Below are 17156 nucleotides of genomic sequence, written 5' to 3'. Positions count from 1 at the left end.
GACCCATGGACATGAACTATAGGGGGGGAATGTGGGAGGGAGGGGGTGTGCAGGGTGAAGTGGAGTGAAGGGAGGGAAATGGGACAAATGTAATAGTATAATCAATAAAATATATTTTAAAAAATCTGGGTTTTTATATATATTTAAATCTGGGTTAAGCATAGATATATTTAAATCTGCTTAACCCAGTGGTAGGTGAAAAAGCAAGGGGAGCACAGAGAGAAAGATCGGTGTTGTAGTGATGATTGCTGAGGCTGGGAGAGAGTCCATGAAGACTTGTTGCTCTGCTCTTTCCATTTTCCAACATTTACACATTTCATAACACAACATTAAAATAAATCCTTCCCAATGTCATGCTCGGAGAGCGAACACCAGGTTTAGCACATCATAGTTCTGACCAGGATCCCTTTCCTAACGTCTCAGGAATACTGAAGAGTTGAGCCTTGTGCTTTAGGCCATTCGCCTACAGAGCTTCTCCACACCCCTCCTTTAGGACACGGGCTCAGGAGCATATTCATGTACACATACCAAAAACCATCAGCCAAAAAAGATTTCTCATGACAAATATTTGGCTTTGATGCTGAAAATGGCGTGAGGGGCTGGTGATTTCGTGCAAGACACTGAACTCCACAGAGCTTTAAAATCTTCCTTATACAGGCATTCGGTGGAGTTTATGACCAGGGTGGAAGGAAAGATAGTTAGAGTGTTGAGGTGGGTGGGTGTGTCCATCCTGAAGTTCTAAACAAATGACAAGGCCAATCTGGATAACGAGGGACACTGGTTGTGTTTTCATGCCATTATTTGCATTGGTGCCTCTGAGTTTCCTAAATTAGTTAATACATTAGTCCCCTTGCCTGTATCCACGGGGGGTGGGGAGGCGTACCTTCCAAGCCCCCCCTAGTGGATGTCTGCAACCACATAAATAACAAACCCTAGTCAACTTCTTCAGCTCTGCTGGAAATACAACAGCAGCTCCTTCATCCCCAGACACGGCCTCTCCAGTAATTATTCTATTTCTCAGCCCAAACCTATTGCTGAATTTGTGTGAGCATCCCTGACCTGCAGCAAATGGCTTGGTGTCACTCATTTCAGGGGATCCCTTTCTGAAGTCTGTACAGACTTGTGCTCTCTGGTGCAACACGTTGCCATCAATTGGGACATATTTTCTGCTCATGCTCCACCCACAAATGTGATGCCTTTTCCTTCTTAACGAAGCACTCATCACGCACTGTGGCTGTAACTTTTGCAGCTTGAGGTGCGATGGCAAAATGAGCGTGAATTTCTTTTTCCTTCTCTGCAATTTCACGGATGGAAGATTCATTCTTACTGTAGATCTTAGCAACCTCAGCACACTATGTTTTTTCTTCCCTTGTTAAGCGGAGAACTTTTACCCTTTTCCTTAAAGAAGTCACCTTGTGGCTTCTCTTTGGCATAGCTGAATTGCCAACATCACAACTCTTGCACTTTGGGGCCATTATTAAGTAAAATAAGGGTGGCTTGAACAAAAGCACTGTGATACCATGACAGACTATCTGATAACTGAGGACAGTTACTAAGTGACTAATGAACAGGGAGTGTCTATTACATGGATACACTGAACAAAGGGATGAATCATGTCCTAGGTTGGGGAGGGGGGCGGGGTGGCATGAGATTTCATCATGCTTCTTAGGACAGTGCACAGTTTAAAACTTAGGAATTGTTGCCTTGCTGGTGTGGCTCGTGGGTTGGGCATTGTACTGCAAACAGAAAGATCACCAGTTCAAGTCCCAGTCAGGACACATGCCTGGGTTGCGGGCCAGGTCCCCAGAGGGGGATGTACGAGAGGCAACATCTCTTTCTTCCTCCTTTCCCCCTCTCTAAAAATAAATAAATCAAATCTTTCTTAAAAAGCTTATGAACTGTTTATTTCTGAAGTTTCCCATTGAATATTTTCACATTGCAGCTACCGAGGGTAACTGACACTGTGGAAAGTGGACCTGAAGACAAGGGGGACCACTGTATGTGGTTGCCATTTGGGGAGCCCCTTGATATTCCAGGCCTTGTGCAATGTGATAAGATGCAACAGAGAATGACAAAAGCCCCCGCCCTCAAGGAGATGACAGCCTAGTGGGGGGAAATAACAAGGAAATGGGCAATTTCGCCAATGGAGGAAGTGCCTCAAAGGGGAGAGCGCCAGGGTTTAAGGAAGCCCACAGGAGGGATCCCTAACTCTGTGGCATGATTAGGGCGCAGATGCCAGGGAGGCTGGCGAGAGAAACAGAAGCCACATAATCCACCCTACACTGCAAGTGAGAGCCGGGAGGTGCCATTTCAAACATTAAGCATCAGATCGGTTTCTTACTTCCTCGTCTCTAAACTTGATTTCCTCCTACCATCCTACAGCCAGGGACAGGGCTTCAGGTTTTGCTCTGATCTCCTCAGCTCTCTTGATTTCTCTCACCTGCAGGGTCTGGTAGAGAACTTGAGCACTTTGCCCCCCATGGACATTACAGGAGTCCCCCCTTCTCTGCGGTTTTACTTTCCATGGTTTTGTTACCTGTGGTCAACCGTGGCGCAAAAAATGTTAAATGGGAAATTCCAGAAATAAACAGCTCAGAAGTGTTACAGTGTCACTGTCCTGAGCGGCAGGATGAGATCTTGCTCTGTCTCTCTCCGTGCCCCCTGGGGTGTGAGTCATCCCTTTGTCCATCATCTCCACGCGGTAGACGCTCCCTGCCTGGGAGTCACTCAGTAGCCGTGTGGGTTACCAGATTGGCTGTCCTGGCATTGCGGTGCTTGCCTGCGTTCAAGTCGCCCTTATTGTACCTAATCATGGCCCTAAAGTGGAAGAGTGGTGATGCTGGCGATTTGGACATGCCAAAGCGAAGCTGCAAAGTGCTTCCTCTAAATGGAGGGGTGAAAATTCTCGCCTTAAAAGCAAAGAAAAAAGGTTGCTGTGCTGAGGTTGCTAAGATCTTTAGTAAGAATGATTCTTCTATCATGAAATTGTGAAGAAGAAAACAGAAATTCATGCTTGTTTGGCTGTTGCACCTCAAGCTGTGAAAGGTACGGCCACAGAGCGTGGTAAGTGCTTGGTTAAGATGGAAAAGGCATTCAATCTGTGGGTGGAGCACCAACAGAGGATGTGTGCCAGACTATGGCAACGTGCTGAGCCAATGCAAAGACTTCTGCAAGGAACCCTCTATTGTTCAGGTGACACTAAGCCATTTGCTGCAAGTAAGGGACGGTCACACAGATTCAGTAATAGATTGGACTGAAAAAAATAAAACTTGCTGGAGAGAGAGAGAGCGAGAGCGAGCGATCACACATAAGCACACATTCACATAATTTTTAGTATAGTATATTGTTATAATGTCCTGTTTTATTATTAGTTATTGTTGTTGAGCTCTTATTGTGTCTCATTTATAAATTGAACTGTATCACAGGTATGTGTGATTAGGAAAAGACACAGTATATATAGGATCTGTTACTATCTGCGGTTTCAGACACCCCCTGGGGGTCTTGTGGATAAGGGGGACTACTGTAGTTGGAAACCACTGCAGATGCAGTGTAGGGTGGTGCTTATGAGGGTGGGCTTCACGGTTAGATGTGGACTTGACCCATGGCCCTGTCAGCTCTACACCCACTTTGATGATGTTGTGTTACGGATTCTACTACCGACTTACTGCGGGACTTCGGAGTTTGTAAAACACTGAGATTTTCCTGGAAAAAGATAATGCTTATATCTGTACTTTTCTATGTAATAACGTAACTTGTCTAGGAAAACACTACTGGAATTTCATTGTGTGAATGGTTTCCACTGATGCCCTTACAAATAATAAAACCTGGAATTCTAACTATACACAAGGCCTTGAACTTGTGTTAAAGGGTGGGGTGGTGGAGTGGACAAATGACCACCTTCTGACAGAATCATTAGAGTAGTTAAGCGAACCTGGGCGTCTTCGAATGTGTATCTCCCTCCATCTTTGACGTTTTGACTGGTTATCTCGTAGCTGTGAGAATCCAGGTTGATCGCACTTGGGGCCCCTGGAGACAGGAACTCCTGCCAGATTTCTTCCACCCTCTTGGCCACGTCCTGTAGGGGTTGTTTCTTGAGATCTTGGACAGCCAACCAGAACCTGAGTGGAAGTAGAAAGACAGTCAGTTTCAGGGGACTTAGCATGTGGACTCTGCTAGACATGGTCCCAGAACTGGCCTCCCACGAGACCCATTCTGCTGCATCCGCCAGTCTTCCCTGCTGCCTCTACTCAGGTAACAGACTGTAGGGACTGCCGAAAACACGACGGGCGCTCCGCTCTTGTGGAGAACCGACAAGTAGTCATGCACAACAGAAGATCATTACGCTTCTGGTTACAAGAAGAGATCTCTCTCTCTCTACTTGAAAGTCTCTCGGCCACAGCACTATTGCCATTTGGGCTGGATAAGTGTTTACTGTGGGGCTGCCCTGTGCATTGCAGGATGTTTAGCAGCAACCTGGGCTTCTACCCACCAGACGCCAGTGGCAACCCCTCTCCAAGTAGTGACAACCCACAATGTTTCCAGACATGACCACATGTTCCCTGGGAGGTAAGATCAGCCCTGGCTGAGGACCACTGCTGTGCAGAGATGTCACGGCGCAGACAGAAGTGAGTTCCTTTGTCATATCTGGTTGGGATCAGTGTGAGGCATCAAAATGAAAGATCACGGACACAGGGAGAATCTTGAAATCACAAAGAACGTCTGAGCTGGAAGGACCTAGCTATTCCTGTTACAGATGAGTTGATTCCCAACACCAGTGTCCAGCGTGGTGTTTGCATGTGGTTGGCACTCAAGAAATGGCTGTGGATCGAGGATGAGCTCATCCGCAATAAAGCTCAAGGGGCATCCACGGGGAACCTCTGCCAAAAGATTCTCCAGAAGCGCTGGAGAGAAAACCCTCCTGTTCACATCCATTTCTGCCCGTCATAAATCCCTCCGTGTCAGCATGGCCGCAGCCTTTGGGGGAGCTGGGTGGGAGCTTTCTCCTGCTGGAGCAGCAGCAACCAGAGCCAAAGCTCAGACAACAGCTCTTCAGGTCCCGAGGACAGCTTCCAATGCAGCGTGGGGAGGGCTTTCCGCAGGGCCCAGGTGTGGGCGGTGCACTTTGTGCCCGTGAACAGGACAGGCCAGTTTCCCCATCAATGAGACATGTGGACAGGTCCCCCCCGCCCCCCCCATGGGATTCCCACAGCCACAAGATTCACACATAATCAAGTCAACAAAAGGGCAGGGACGAGAAAACCTGAAACACAACATGGTGGAAAGTGCTTTCAATCTGTCATTGAATTTCACCCAAAGTAAGATGTACTTGTTTTTTAAAAGGTTAAGCGTGTTTTTCTGTTGTTGTTCAGAGACCTGTCTGTGAAGCCAAGTGTGTGGCCCAAAGGCACCACTTAGTGGGCAACTGAGGTAATGCAGCTCCATTTCCACAGGGGCAGAAGACAGGTGCGTGCGTGTGTGCGTGCTTGTCTACCTGTGCGCACCGTGGGCTCCAACTCTCCCCCTGGTGTGCCATTTGGGATTCTAATAACCTCCTTGAAGAAACCATCATGGTTCCCTTGGTGACTTTGAAGAGCATGAGTTTTTAAGGCAGAGGAGACTTAATAACTTCACTGAGCTGAGAGAGATGAGGAAGCCCAGTTTTGTCCCCATCCTGGCTATGCCGCTGTCTTGGGATTGTATCTTTCCAGGCATCCTGTAAAATGGATGCAGAGTGGAGGGAGAGATATGCGATGTGCATTTGAAGAACTTCCCATCCAGGTGTAAGTCTGAAATGCTGTCAGGCCCCGTGAAACAGTGGGCATGCGGTGGAGGAGGAGGAGGAGGAAGAGGAGAGGAGGAAGCAGAGGAAGAAGAGGAAGGGAAGGGGAGAGGGGAAAGAGAGGGATGACATTCCCTGACAATAGTTTTCTCTCTCTGCACGCACAGAGGCCCTCTCAGCCTTCTGTGTGCCTTGGACATGACCTGTGTCGTCCCTCTCAGGTGACTGCAAAAGTGCTGTCATGGCAGCATTCTGACACCCACACGTGTTTACCATCACGGCTTTGAAGAAGCTCTGAGTCAATTTGAGATTCAGAGCAGGCTTTGGTTTGCCTTTGCCGCCGGTGAGCCCACGGGCCGAGCTGGGGCTCTGAGCCTGGCCGCCCGGCCACCTGGTCACACCCTCCCCGAAAGAGGCCCAGAAGCTCGCCTCCACACATTTACCAATGGCTGGGAGGCCCACAGGGGCTTGTGCAGCTTCCGTCCTTATCAAAAGCCTGCAGGTATCCCTGCTCCGGGAGGACGCCAGCAGGGGGGAGGCTGCTGGCGGCAGCAAACCCAGCCATCCTGCACTAAGCCTCTGTGGCGGGCAGCAGAAGGGCTGCTGGGACTGGCAGTCCGCACGGGCTCCCTCGTATCAGGGAGACCACCTGTCCTGCCTGGCCTGAGTCATCAGAGCACAGGCAGGCGGCCCGTGTGCCAGCATGTGACCGGTGTCCATGGCTCAGGAATGTAGGCCGGACAGCGGGTGTTGGGGGAGGGAGCCTGGGCTCTACACCGCTGGGCTGAGCAGCGGTGGGCTGGACGTGCTGGCTCCCTCAGGTTCGCGGTGCTGAGGGGCAGTGGGCGGCTCTCCTCATGGCTGGCTGGAACAAGGGAAAGTATTCTCAAGCCTGCCAGGAGGTCTGGGCAGCCCCTCCATCATTAGCTTACACAGCTTTTCATAAACTAGGATTTTCATGGGTTAGAAAAAGCCAGCTTTTAGTTTGTTTGCAGAGAAACAGCAAACTCCATGCAAAAGGAAGGCTTTCTGTGCCCTCTGCTGGCCAACAGAGACTCAGGAACAAGGGATCCAACTTAGGCTCTGGTTGGGCACATTCATGAGGCCACAAGCACCACACCATGGAAGCTGAGTTATGGGCTGTGGCTGAAATGCCACAGATTGTCACGGTGTTACGTGAGGCACCTTTGTCCCAATTAATCATGTGTTTGGTTAGTGGTGAATCCCACCAGGCCTGGTGAACCTTTCGAGGTCTTTCCAGGACTTTTGCAGCCACAGTCAGAGAGGGGTGGCTCTCCACGCAAACCTGGCAACTCCCCTGAGCTGTGTTTAATTGCTTCTCCCCTCAGCCGACGCTCTGTGGAACCAGGATAATCAATCTGCAGGTTAGAAGAACAACCCTGTTCCCTCTGGAGGCGGTACAGCTCATAAAAAATGTACGGGGGATGCTCATAGCTGTGGGTCTTGATTTTTAACTCGTGCCCTGCTGTGTGGCAGAGGCTGTTGAGCTGGGGAGGACAAAGATCTGTGCAGGAGAGATGGACAAGGGCAAAGGTGGCAGAGGCTCCTGTCATCATTCTGGGAAAACGTGCAGAGAAGGGAGGAGAGCGACATCAGGTAACCCACTGGAAGTCCCCGCTTCAGGACCAGGAGGCCCCCACGTTGGGGAGGAGAGGCCACCTGCCTTCCAAAGGCCCCAAGCACACAGCTATCTCCAGGGGGTCACTCGGTCCAAACAGACCCTGGGCTCAGCTCCGGGTGCTACGGACAGTGTGCTGTCACATGCTGTGCCATCTGCAGCAAAATGCGCTGGCCATCCCGCTGCGGGCCCTGGAAATGATGCCTCTCCCCTGGCTCATAGGCTCACTCCCCAAGAAGTGACCAAAGGGGACTTCAACTTACATTGTATTACCACAGACATCTTTCCTTAAAGGAGCCTGGGTGACCCTTTGCTGTTGTGACAGCAATTCTTGTGTCTCTTTGGAGCACCTCCATTCTGCATTCTGAAGCTCTGGTATAAATTCAACCAGTTGGCCACTCGGCTGGCACTCCAGGTGCGGTGCAAAGGTATAATGATCTTAGTTCCCTTTCATTGGAGAGATGCAAGGGAGCACAGGGAGACCGACGTGCGGAGGCCCTTTGCCCTGCGTCCAGCTGAGTTCCGGTCAGTCTTTCTCTTTTCCTGCTATGCTCCAGTGCCAGTTGCCTGGGATCTTCACCAAGCCTGGGGAGAAGACATGACCCCAGCATGGCCAACACCATGGATGGGCAGGATCCCTGAGCCGTGCCACACTGCACAGCTCCAGGGTCCCCCATGCATGAGGACCACAGTGGAGGTACACCTGGGCGAGGGGCAAAAACGTAGTCAGCTCTGAGTCCTCAGGCCCAGGGTCACAACAGGCACTAAGCCAATATCTGCAGCTGAAGGAATGAATACCACGGGAAGGGGAAGGGCCTGCCTGGTTACGAGTGACTGAAGGGTCCTGAAGCCGTGTGATCTAACACTGAGCTTCGTGCTCACGTATCCAGTTATGCTGAATGTCACCCCAGGGGAATTCAGACCTCCAGAGAGGCCTTTAGAAGCTCTTGGGCTGTCCTGTACATCTCTGGCCATTCTATATTTTCTTGATCCTCTCTTCCAACGTGGATCAGGGGGGACCCTCCTTAAGTCTGGATGTAGGCATTCACATGTAGACTGGTCAGCGGCACACTCACTCACAGGTGCTCAGGCACACTCTTTCACCCCAGATTGAGGGTGGCCCTCCTGGCACAGGAGGAAGTTGCTGGCAGAGGCCCAGAGGTGATGGCAGGCTCAGGCGCTGAACACCTGCGTACACTCTGGCTGTAAATGTAACGCCCATTGTAGAAGACTGGTCTGAGCCGTCGTGTGGGCGTGGCTACACTCAGAGTGGGCAAAGCAGTGCTGAGCCAGGAGGATCTGTGAGGCTCACGGGGAGCAAGCTGGGCTTGGGCCCTGGGGCTGAAGTGGCTACGCAGAGAGGCTGCCTGATGTCTCATGCTGGCCACAGAGGGCACGGCTTCCCAAGCAGGACCCACATCCAGCCCAGCCTGCGACGCTGGTCTGAGCACCACCCTGCTGAAGTTAAGCCTTCCGTCACAAACACCTGATTAGGAACGGAAGCAAAGGTCTGAGCTGCGTTTAGCCTAACGCCTCAGCACAAGGAAAGAGCTCTGGTGCCATGACCTGAGACCCGGCACTCAGCCTTATCTGGTTTGCAGTAGGCACTCGGCTTCCCAGAAGGGCATCAAGACATCAGTTAACTGGCATCCACACGTCTTCCCCGGACTTCGTGGCCCAATCATCCAGCTCAGAACACGCCCTCTCCCTTTTTCATCTATGGGTACCCTGCATGTGCTTCTACTCTTACACTCCTCCCTCCCTTGTAAGAACACTTCTAAGATGATTCTTAGAGTTTTTACTTGTTTAGATTCATGTGACGATTTAATAGTTTCTTGTGGTCCTTTTTCTTCAAGGACCTACAAGGTGGCTGCAGGCGAAGATCACGCATTTCGACTTCCTTGCATCCCTCGGCAAACCCTCGTGGGGTTGGTGTGGCGCAGGTGTGAATAAATATCACTTGACTGATGTGAGGGATGGATATGGCTTCTCCCTCCGAATAAATAACAAGGACTTCGCACATTAACACTGGAGTGGACAGTTTCTTACCCACGGTGTATGTTCTGACTTATAAAAGTTCAAAATGTTTTAAAAAGTTCATAAAGCCACTCTTTGAAAAAAATACCATTGGAAAATGGGAGTTAACCTGCATATAAAAGAAAATGTGGTACCAAGAAAAAAGCCAGAGATTTCCAACTTCCCTACCGAGAAGTCACCAGTTGGCTCAGATCACCCCTGAAGGGTCTTTTAAGTTACATATCCCATAGGTCTCTGCTTCTACACCGAGTACAACGAAAACCCAAGTAAACCACAAGTTTCCAGTTTTTCATAACCACGGGCCCTTTCCCTGTTAATGCCCCCCCTTTCCTTCCTCTCTCAATGGACCTCATGTTTTGAGAGCTTTATTTTTTCTACCGGACAGTAATTATTAATACACGAATACATTTTCCCTTATCTGATGAGTCGTAGACCAATAGACACAGTCAGATGTTTCGCTGGCATCTGGCGACCAGAATAATCACCATGAGAGCTGACAGAATTCTCCCCCAAAGCAAAGCACATTTTCATTAGCTTTTACAGTTACGTCTTCCGTTACTGAGTGGTGTTTATTCTTGCTTTTGGAAATTCTGAAACGAGGCCACACACCCCGTTTTCTTCTGGTTGGCCTGTTAAATATTCAGGACCCCGGACTTGGAAGTTCTCAAGGAGAAGGTGTCTGGGTTGTCTTTCGGGCTGAAGCCTCCTGGCTCCATGGTTTTAGTTAAAGGGCGGAGTCACCAAATCCATTTGACTATTTACTTGCTATTAGAGACATGCATCCAGTAACTTGAAGAAATGTCGTCGGGACTTAAAGAACAGTAAATGCTGGTGTTGGTGCGTGCTAGTATGGTGATCGCAAAGCTGCACATAAAGTTTGTTCGTCTGCATTTCCGCCTTTGCCAGAGTAGCTGGAATTCGAGTTTCAACACTACACTTGACTGAAATGGGGAGGCAGAAAGAGAGGCTGGTCACGCACATTCCCCACACACGCCCTGCGCACAGCTCAGACGTCTGAGAGATTTACCTGAGGTTTTCGGAGCTGAATTCGGACTCCAGGAATCGTAAGAACTGCTCCCGCCCGACCTGGTCCTTCAGCATCTCGTCAAACGAGAAGCCCCATCTCTTCACTCGCTGCTGGCTGGGCTCTTTGCTTTTGTCGGGAGGGGGGAGGGACGACAAAGGTTTAAAAAAGGATCAATAGCAGGCACGAACCTGTGTCACATTCTCTCTAGCAAGTCAAATCTATTTTGCTGCCACACGCCAAAGGGCAATTTCACAAATTTAAGTGATAAAGTCCATAAAACCTGTACAGACTCTACATGCAGACTTCGGTACACCAGCATCAGCCAATGGTAGAAAGTCTCTTTAAGGAAGACATTTAGGTTAGCGTCACCAGCAGCCATGCCCAGTGGCTCCTGTCTGTCACAAATACAACCACCACCCTGATTCGGCTTCCCTGGACCATTCTGGTCAGGTATAGGACCAACACTGGACTCTGTCACTTTTTACTTCTTTTTTTTTGTTATAACTGACAATGCCTTGTGAATCCAACCTTTCATCAGAGATGTCGTCCTCGCCTCGCACCCCTTCCTCAATCCACAGGGGAGAATCAGGGTCCTGTTTGGACCCAAGTGTCCTGCCACTGGTGGGAAGGGAAACAACTCATCATGCTAAAACCTACCTGCGTGTTTGGAAGCAGGATGTCGTGTTCGTTGATTGGTTGAACTACTACCTGCACGGCGTTTATGAGATTCTAGGCATTTTACATCTGTTAGCTCATGGAGTCCTCACAACTATTCTGTCAAACAGGTACTAGCACTATCCCCACGGGACAGATAGGGAAGCTGAGGCCTGTGATAATTTGCCCAAGGACACTCTAGAAAGTGAGAGTCAAGACTCAAGTCCGGGTGCTGTGACTCTGAGTGCAGCTCCTGCCTGGAACTCTGCTGTGCAACGTCATATCCACTCGGTCCTCCGCAGACCAGCGTGGGGGGTGGGGAGGGGTCTTGGTGGTCTTATTCTTTTGGTGTTGGAAGATGCAAATGTTTCCTTCAGCTTCTGTCTTTCCATTTACACTTCACTTGCTGTACTTATTCCCCCAACCCTTCAAGCAGCAATAGGGCCCTAGCTCCCAAGTCACACGCTGTAACCCCCCACACAGGGAGAGGCCTGTGGGTCTGCATGGGGAACGTCAGACCCTGTCTCAGACAGGGGGAATCAGCATGCATGGTTTAATAAGATCCTGGGTGAGTTCAGTGCACATTAAATTCTAGGGGGCATTGGTATAGCAATACTTATTTTTCCTCTTTTTAAAAATTGACACATAGGTTTTATTATTTCTAACAGACATTAAGTATATGAAATCATTTCCTTGTGTTAGGGAGTTGACATAGTCTCAATATTTATCATAGAAAATTACACTTAGTAAAGGAGAACAAAAGCACGTGTGTTGAAAGGTTTGGAAAAACAAGTAGCTCTAGACCAGTGCAGCCCCACAGAACTTTCTGTGATGATGGGAATGGTCTTTGTCTGTGACCTCCCCTATGGGAGCCACTAGCCACATGGAGCTCTTGGGAACTTGAAAATGTGGGTAGTGTGACCAGGAATCTGAATATTTAATTTTAAAGAATTAAAGTTTAAATTTAAGTCCCACACGTGGCTAGTGGCTACTCTATTGGGAAGCACAGCTGTGGAGATATGTGATGCGAGGCCAGCCCGTCTGTGTCTGCACCATTAGATGCAACCAGCAGCAGCAGGATCTTCCAAGTCTGAGTTACGTGCTTGGGTTTGGGAAGCGCTCGTGCACCACTCTCATCTCCAGCTTAGCCCAGGGGAGTTCCAGTAGAAGAATAAGTCCACCAGGTGAACCAATGGGGAACCATGAAAAATCTCTTCCAAAGCGCCAAGCTGGGCTTTCTACTATGAACCAGGATGACGGGTCCTGGGTTCTCTCAAACTCAAGTCACAGAACCAATCCCACTTGATAGAGTTGCAGGAGACAAGACATCTGGTTTATAAAGAAATCCCCCTAGGATTGAGGCTAGCAGCAAATGTAAGCCCCAGAGAACTATGGGATATCATCTCTTTCTGCCAGGGTCATTGCTGTCACCTGGGATGGGCTCAGCCACCTGCTCTTTGCCAGCCAAGGTGGCAGGGCTCTGCGGGGATGGTGCTGGTGGCAGCTGCACCCAGATCAAAGGCTCTGCCTGGACACCAGGTATGGAGAGTCTCTCAATGTTTGTCGTGATTGCCTCTTGGACACACACCCGCCACCAGTGCCACTACTTCCTGGTACCCAAGCTAAGAGTCCTCATTCACTCCTCCAGGTTCATCGGGGGTGGCAGAGGTGGCAGAAGGGCCAGAATTTGGGGAGTGGGCCAGAAAGCTTGGGTTGTCATGCTCGATGGAGAATCAGAGGCCTAGGACAGAGGTCGGGACACCCAGGAAGCTGCAAGGACAGCAGCCTTCAGCAGAAACAAGGAGGTCTAGAGAGACAGGATGCCCTGGCGTGGTGGTTTCCTTGGGTTACTTCAACAAAGTACCAACAAACTGGGTGGCTTAAAATAGGAGAAAATTATTCTTTCACAGCTCTGGAGGCTAGAAGTCTGAAGTCCAGGTGCTGACAGGGCCACCTCTCTCTGAAAGCCCCCGGGGAGAATCTGTTCCATAGCTTTCTATTAGTTTCTGGTGTTACCAACAATACCTAGCACTCCTTGGCTTGCAGGTACATCACTCCAGTCTGTGTCTCCATTGTCACATGGCGTTCTTCCTGTGTGTCTGTGTCTCTGTTTTCTCCTCGTACAAAGACACCAGTCACACTGGACTAGGAGCCTGCCCTACTCCAGTACGGCCTTGTCTTAACTGATTGCATCTGCAACAGCTCTATTTTCCAAAAAATCCTATTCTGAGGTTCTGGGGTGGACATGAGTTTTTGGGTGGCACTATTCAACCCAGAACACGTGGGTTCCCTCAAATATCCATTATTCACAGTAAATCCTCTTTTTATACCTAGAGGCCCCACCTCTGCTCCTTTATCTTTCTAGTACATTTGGCCATTGGAACCTATTCTGTTAAAAGGTTCTTGGGTAAAACTTCTCTATATGTGTGTCATCTGCATTACTTGAGTATTTCCAAACATCATCCCCTTTAAGGTTCAAGATCAGATTTGAACATGTTGCTACTATTGAATGGTCTCTGTGGTTATAAAATGATTCGGAAAATTAAAATCCCTCCAGACATTCATCCCCAGGTGACTAGCACAGTAAATTTTCCCTGGCCCAGCTCAGACAAATACTCCCTGGAACTCAGAGCTCCTTTTATTTCCATCCGTTGTGCAGAAATGCTTCCTTATGACATGTTCTTATTATAGTTTTATGTCATCATTTAGCGTTTTAAGGGTTTATGTGATTGTCTCTCCAGCTGTCGTGTGAGCTCTTCATGGGCAGAGACCATGTCTCCTGTGCCTTTGTACTCACCATAGTGCTTTTCACACAGCACGTTCAACAGGAAGAGGAAATCAGTAAGGAGTGTGCACAGTGACGTGGGTGATGTGTCTTTCTCCTGACAGCGTTTTCTAACTGCTAGCTGGATGTCTTTTCCTAACTCTTGTTTGTCCTCCATGCCCACTGATCTCCCCAAATTCCTGACTCCCACTGGGCAGCTCAAACCAACACACAGCAAATGCTCTCCGCAGGAGTTCATCTTTCATTCTGCTGATCTACCAACTCAGAACATAGCCCATAGTAGGTCCATTGCATTAAACTAAGAAAAAATGGCTTATGTTATTGGTCATCGCAGGCCTCTGTGCCATGGACAGGAACCATCTCTTGGCTAAAGCGGGACGTTGGTACTCCTCCCCAACTGTGTTCCTCCAAGGACAGTCCCTGGCCACTGCCAGCATTTGAGTGCCTGGAACGTCCACCTGGGAGAAGACACAGGTCTCCACAGCTTCTCCTCATTTTCACTTGTAGCCAAATAACCCGATTCTGCTCAAAGGCGGACAGAAAAATAAGAGCGACCAGAGCACTAGTCGTAGGGGCAGGTAGCACCCTCCTGGGGACAAAGTGCTGACAGATTGGAATAAACCAATGGGTCAGGTGACCGCCATTTCCCCAAACTACCACATGCTTCTTTGTTGACTTTCAAGAAAGAAGGAGGGAATCCCAGTGTTTTCATGGTGAATCAAGTTCATGTACTTATATCTCTCCCTCCTTTCCCAAATACCAATGAAGTGGCCAAAGAAAGAGTCGCTACTCTGTCTATCCTCCATTCAACCTATACTTTTTGAATGCCTTCCATGTGCCAGGCCTGGGTCAAGGAGCTAAAATAATTTTAAGTTCTATTTGGAAAGAGAACCAGTGGGAAAGGATGTGGTATAGATTGAGTGGATGGATGGGGTGGCCACGATAGATAAGGCGGTCACAGAAGACCTTTCTGAGGAAGGGATACCAGTGCTGAGTGAGACTTGAATGAGAAGAGGAGTGAGCCACGTGAGGACCTGGGGAAGCGGTCCGGGAATACACAACAGGCAGGAGTCTGGCATTCAGTGAAACAAAACAAAACGAACCAGAAAACTAGAGTACGTCAAGGTAAAGAAAGTTTCTACGAGCAGATGACAAACTATGAGAAATTCCAGCGAGGAATAATGCAGATGAACTGAACTGGTGACAACTGATGGAAAGCTGCCTGATTTCAGCGAGTCCGCCTGAGAAGAAAGTTGCTGGGTGTTCCTAGCAGAAGCCTGGGGCAACCCCGGGCTCTGAGCCGCAGGGCTGAAGGTAGGAGCTGCCGGCGGGCATTGGACAGGGGCAAGTGGAAGAGACTCAGGAATGAGGACCCTGGTCTCCCCACGGCAGAGAGGGTCTCTGAAGCAAAGGGGGGATGTTTTCTGGCCAGCTTCTAATACGGCACTAAAGCCAGGCAGTGCCGCTGTAACCTAGGAGTGGAACAGCAAATACAGGGGGAAGGCACCTCGGCAAAGCAGGGAGGCGTCTAAAGACATGCCAGCTTTTTCCTGTCTCTCTTGGCTTCTGCAGATCTCACTGGGTTCCCCTAAGGTCTCTCAACAGGAGAAAGAGTGGACTCACTGGGGAGCACCACGTAGAGGAAACTGAAGAACGTCAGAAACCCTATCAGGGGTTAGGGGCGGAGCACTTGGCTACAGGGATATCATTAAGGAAAGGTGGGGCTCTACCACTCACGGACCCCCGCAGTCGCCAGTCCCACTCTGAGAGAGGACCCAGTCTTTCCACCTGTTCTCACACTGCAGAGCCAGGACCCGGAGCAGAACCTTGTGAACTTACCTGTGCCCTCCCATTAATATTCTCAGGGGAAGTAACAAGAACTGCTCAGAGGAGAGCCTGCTGGGGGAACTCTGTAAGCCACACCTGGAATTTTCACTTGTACTGTACCTCGGAATTGACTGTAAAGTTTGCTGAAAACAGATACCCAGAACCACCCCAAGGGCAGCTGTATTTTTAATGAGCATCCTAGGTGATTCTGACCACCCTGTGTTTCAAGAACTAGTGACCCACACAATTGCAGAGGGAACCCTCACCAGCAACTGACATAGTCCATCTGGACCAGTGCTGCACACGAGAATCACCTGGGGAGATATAAAAAAAATACCAGTGCCTCACTTCCAGAAATTCCGATTTAATTGGTCTGGGGAGGGCACTGGGCAATGTTTTTTTTTTTTTTTTTCCCCAGAAATGCCCCAGGTGAGTCAAATACATAGCCGGAGTGGAAAGTGAAGACCTTCATTTATGAAAACCTGCAGTCCCCCAAATTTCTGGGTCCGTGAAAAGATGGATCTGCTCTGAACAATGAAACAATGATGAGAAACAACACTTCGCCGCCAATCAGTGACCCCCTGGGAAGCAGGCTAAGCTGCAGAAATTAAGGAGAGAAATATGGAAAAAATCCTGTCTCCCACCCTCAGGGCGATGCAAGGGGATAAACATCAGAGAGGCCACTGAGAGAAAGGAGTCCAGGAAAGAGTAAGAAGTCCTGGAAATGAAAAGCAAGATTGTCATCACCCCTCCCAACACTCGGCGGGAAAAGAAACACTCATTAAAGTATAAACATCACAGAGTGGACATCACTGAAAACAAAACTGGTGACTCTGAAGAGTAATTCAAGGAATTCTATCCTTGAGTGTAGAATAAAATGGGTAATAGAGAAAAGGTAAGAGATACAGTTGCTCCATCCCAGAGGTCCCACAATTCCTACAAAAGGACTCCCTGAAAAGAGAAGATGGAATGGAAAAAAGGCATAGCAGTGACTTAAAAAATGGGAAGAAAACATCCTGAGTTAAAAAAAGATTTAAGTTCTTGGATCAGATTAGAAGGCATGACCTAGGGCATGTTTATTTATTAAAAAGTCAGGTCCAACAAACTTGATATTTATTTATTTTCTAACAAGTGAGTAGCTGTTTGAAGTACCTATAAATTGACAGGACAAAGAACATATATACTTCATTCTTAAATAAACACACGTGAGCTGTTGAGCACCACACATCTTCTTAAACTTTGGACTCAGATTGGACCCTGCCACCCTTGTTTCGGTTTCACGCTTTTTGCATGGTACTTGCTTTCATCACCGCTAACGGCTCTGAAAACCCAGATGTACGAAGATGACACCACTGGAGGGAGTGGAACGGGACCTAATGTTGAAAACGACCAGTGGAACGACCTTAAC

The 17156-nt window shown here is 49.0% G+C and overlaps 1 protein-coding gene across 14 annotated transcripts in view; it reads right to left on the bottom strand.

Annotated features, from left to right (window-relative positions):
• Window positions 1-17156, bottom strand: part of RGS6 (regulator of G protein signaling 6) — a 464787-nt gene that overhangs the window by 40707 nt on the left and 406924 nt on the right. For all 14 annotated transcript variants that reach the window (XR_011651449.1, XM_045201344.3, XM_053927871.2 and 11 more), the window contains 2 exons: window positions 10483-10608; window positions 3932-4118 (listed from right to left, as the gene is read on the bottom strand). Coding sequence is in view for 13 of the 14 variants with exons in the window: in XM_045201344.3 (XP_045057279.2) it covers window positions 3932-4118; window positions 10483-10608 (313 nt within the window). In the remaining variant the exon portion in view is untranslated. The remainder of the gene's footprint in view (window positions 1-3931; window positions 4119-10482; window positions 10609-17156) is intronic.

Source organism: Desmodus rotundus, chromosome 7 (genome assembly GCF_022682495.2).
Source record: "Desmodus rotundus isolate HL8 chromosome 7, HLdesRot8A.1, whole genome shotgun sequence".
Classification (NCBI taxonomy): Eukaryota; Metazoa; Chordata; class Mammalia; order Chiroptera; family Phyllostomidae; genus Desmodus; species Desmodus rotundus.
Note: the sequence above shows the minus strand (reverse complement) of the source record. Positions and strands in the feature narration are given on the sequence as shown.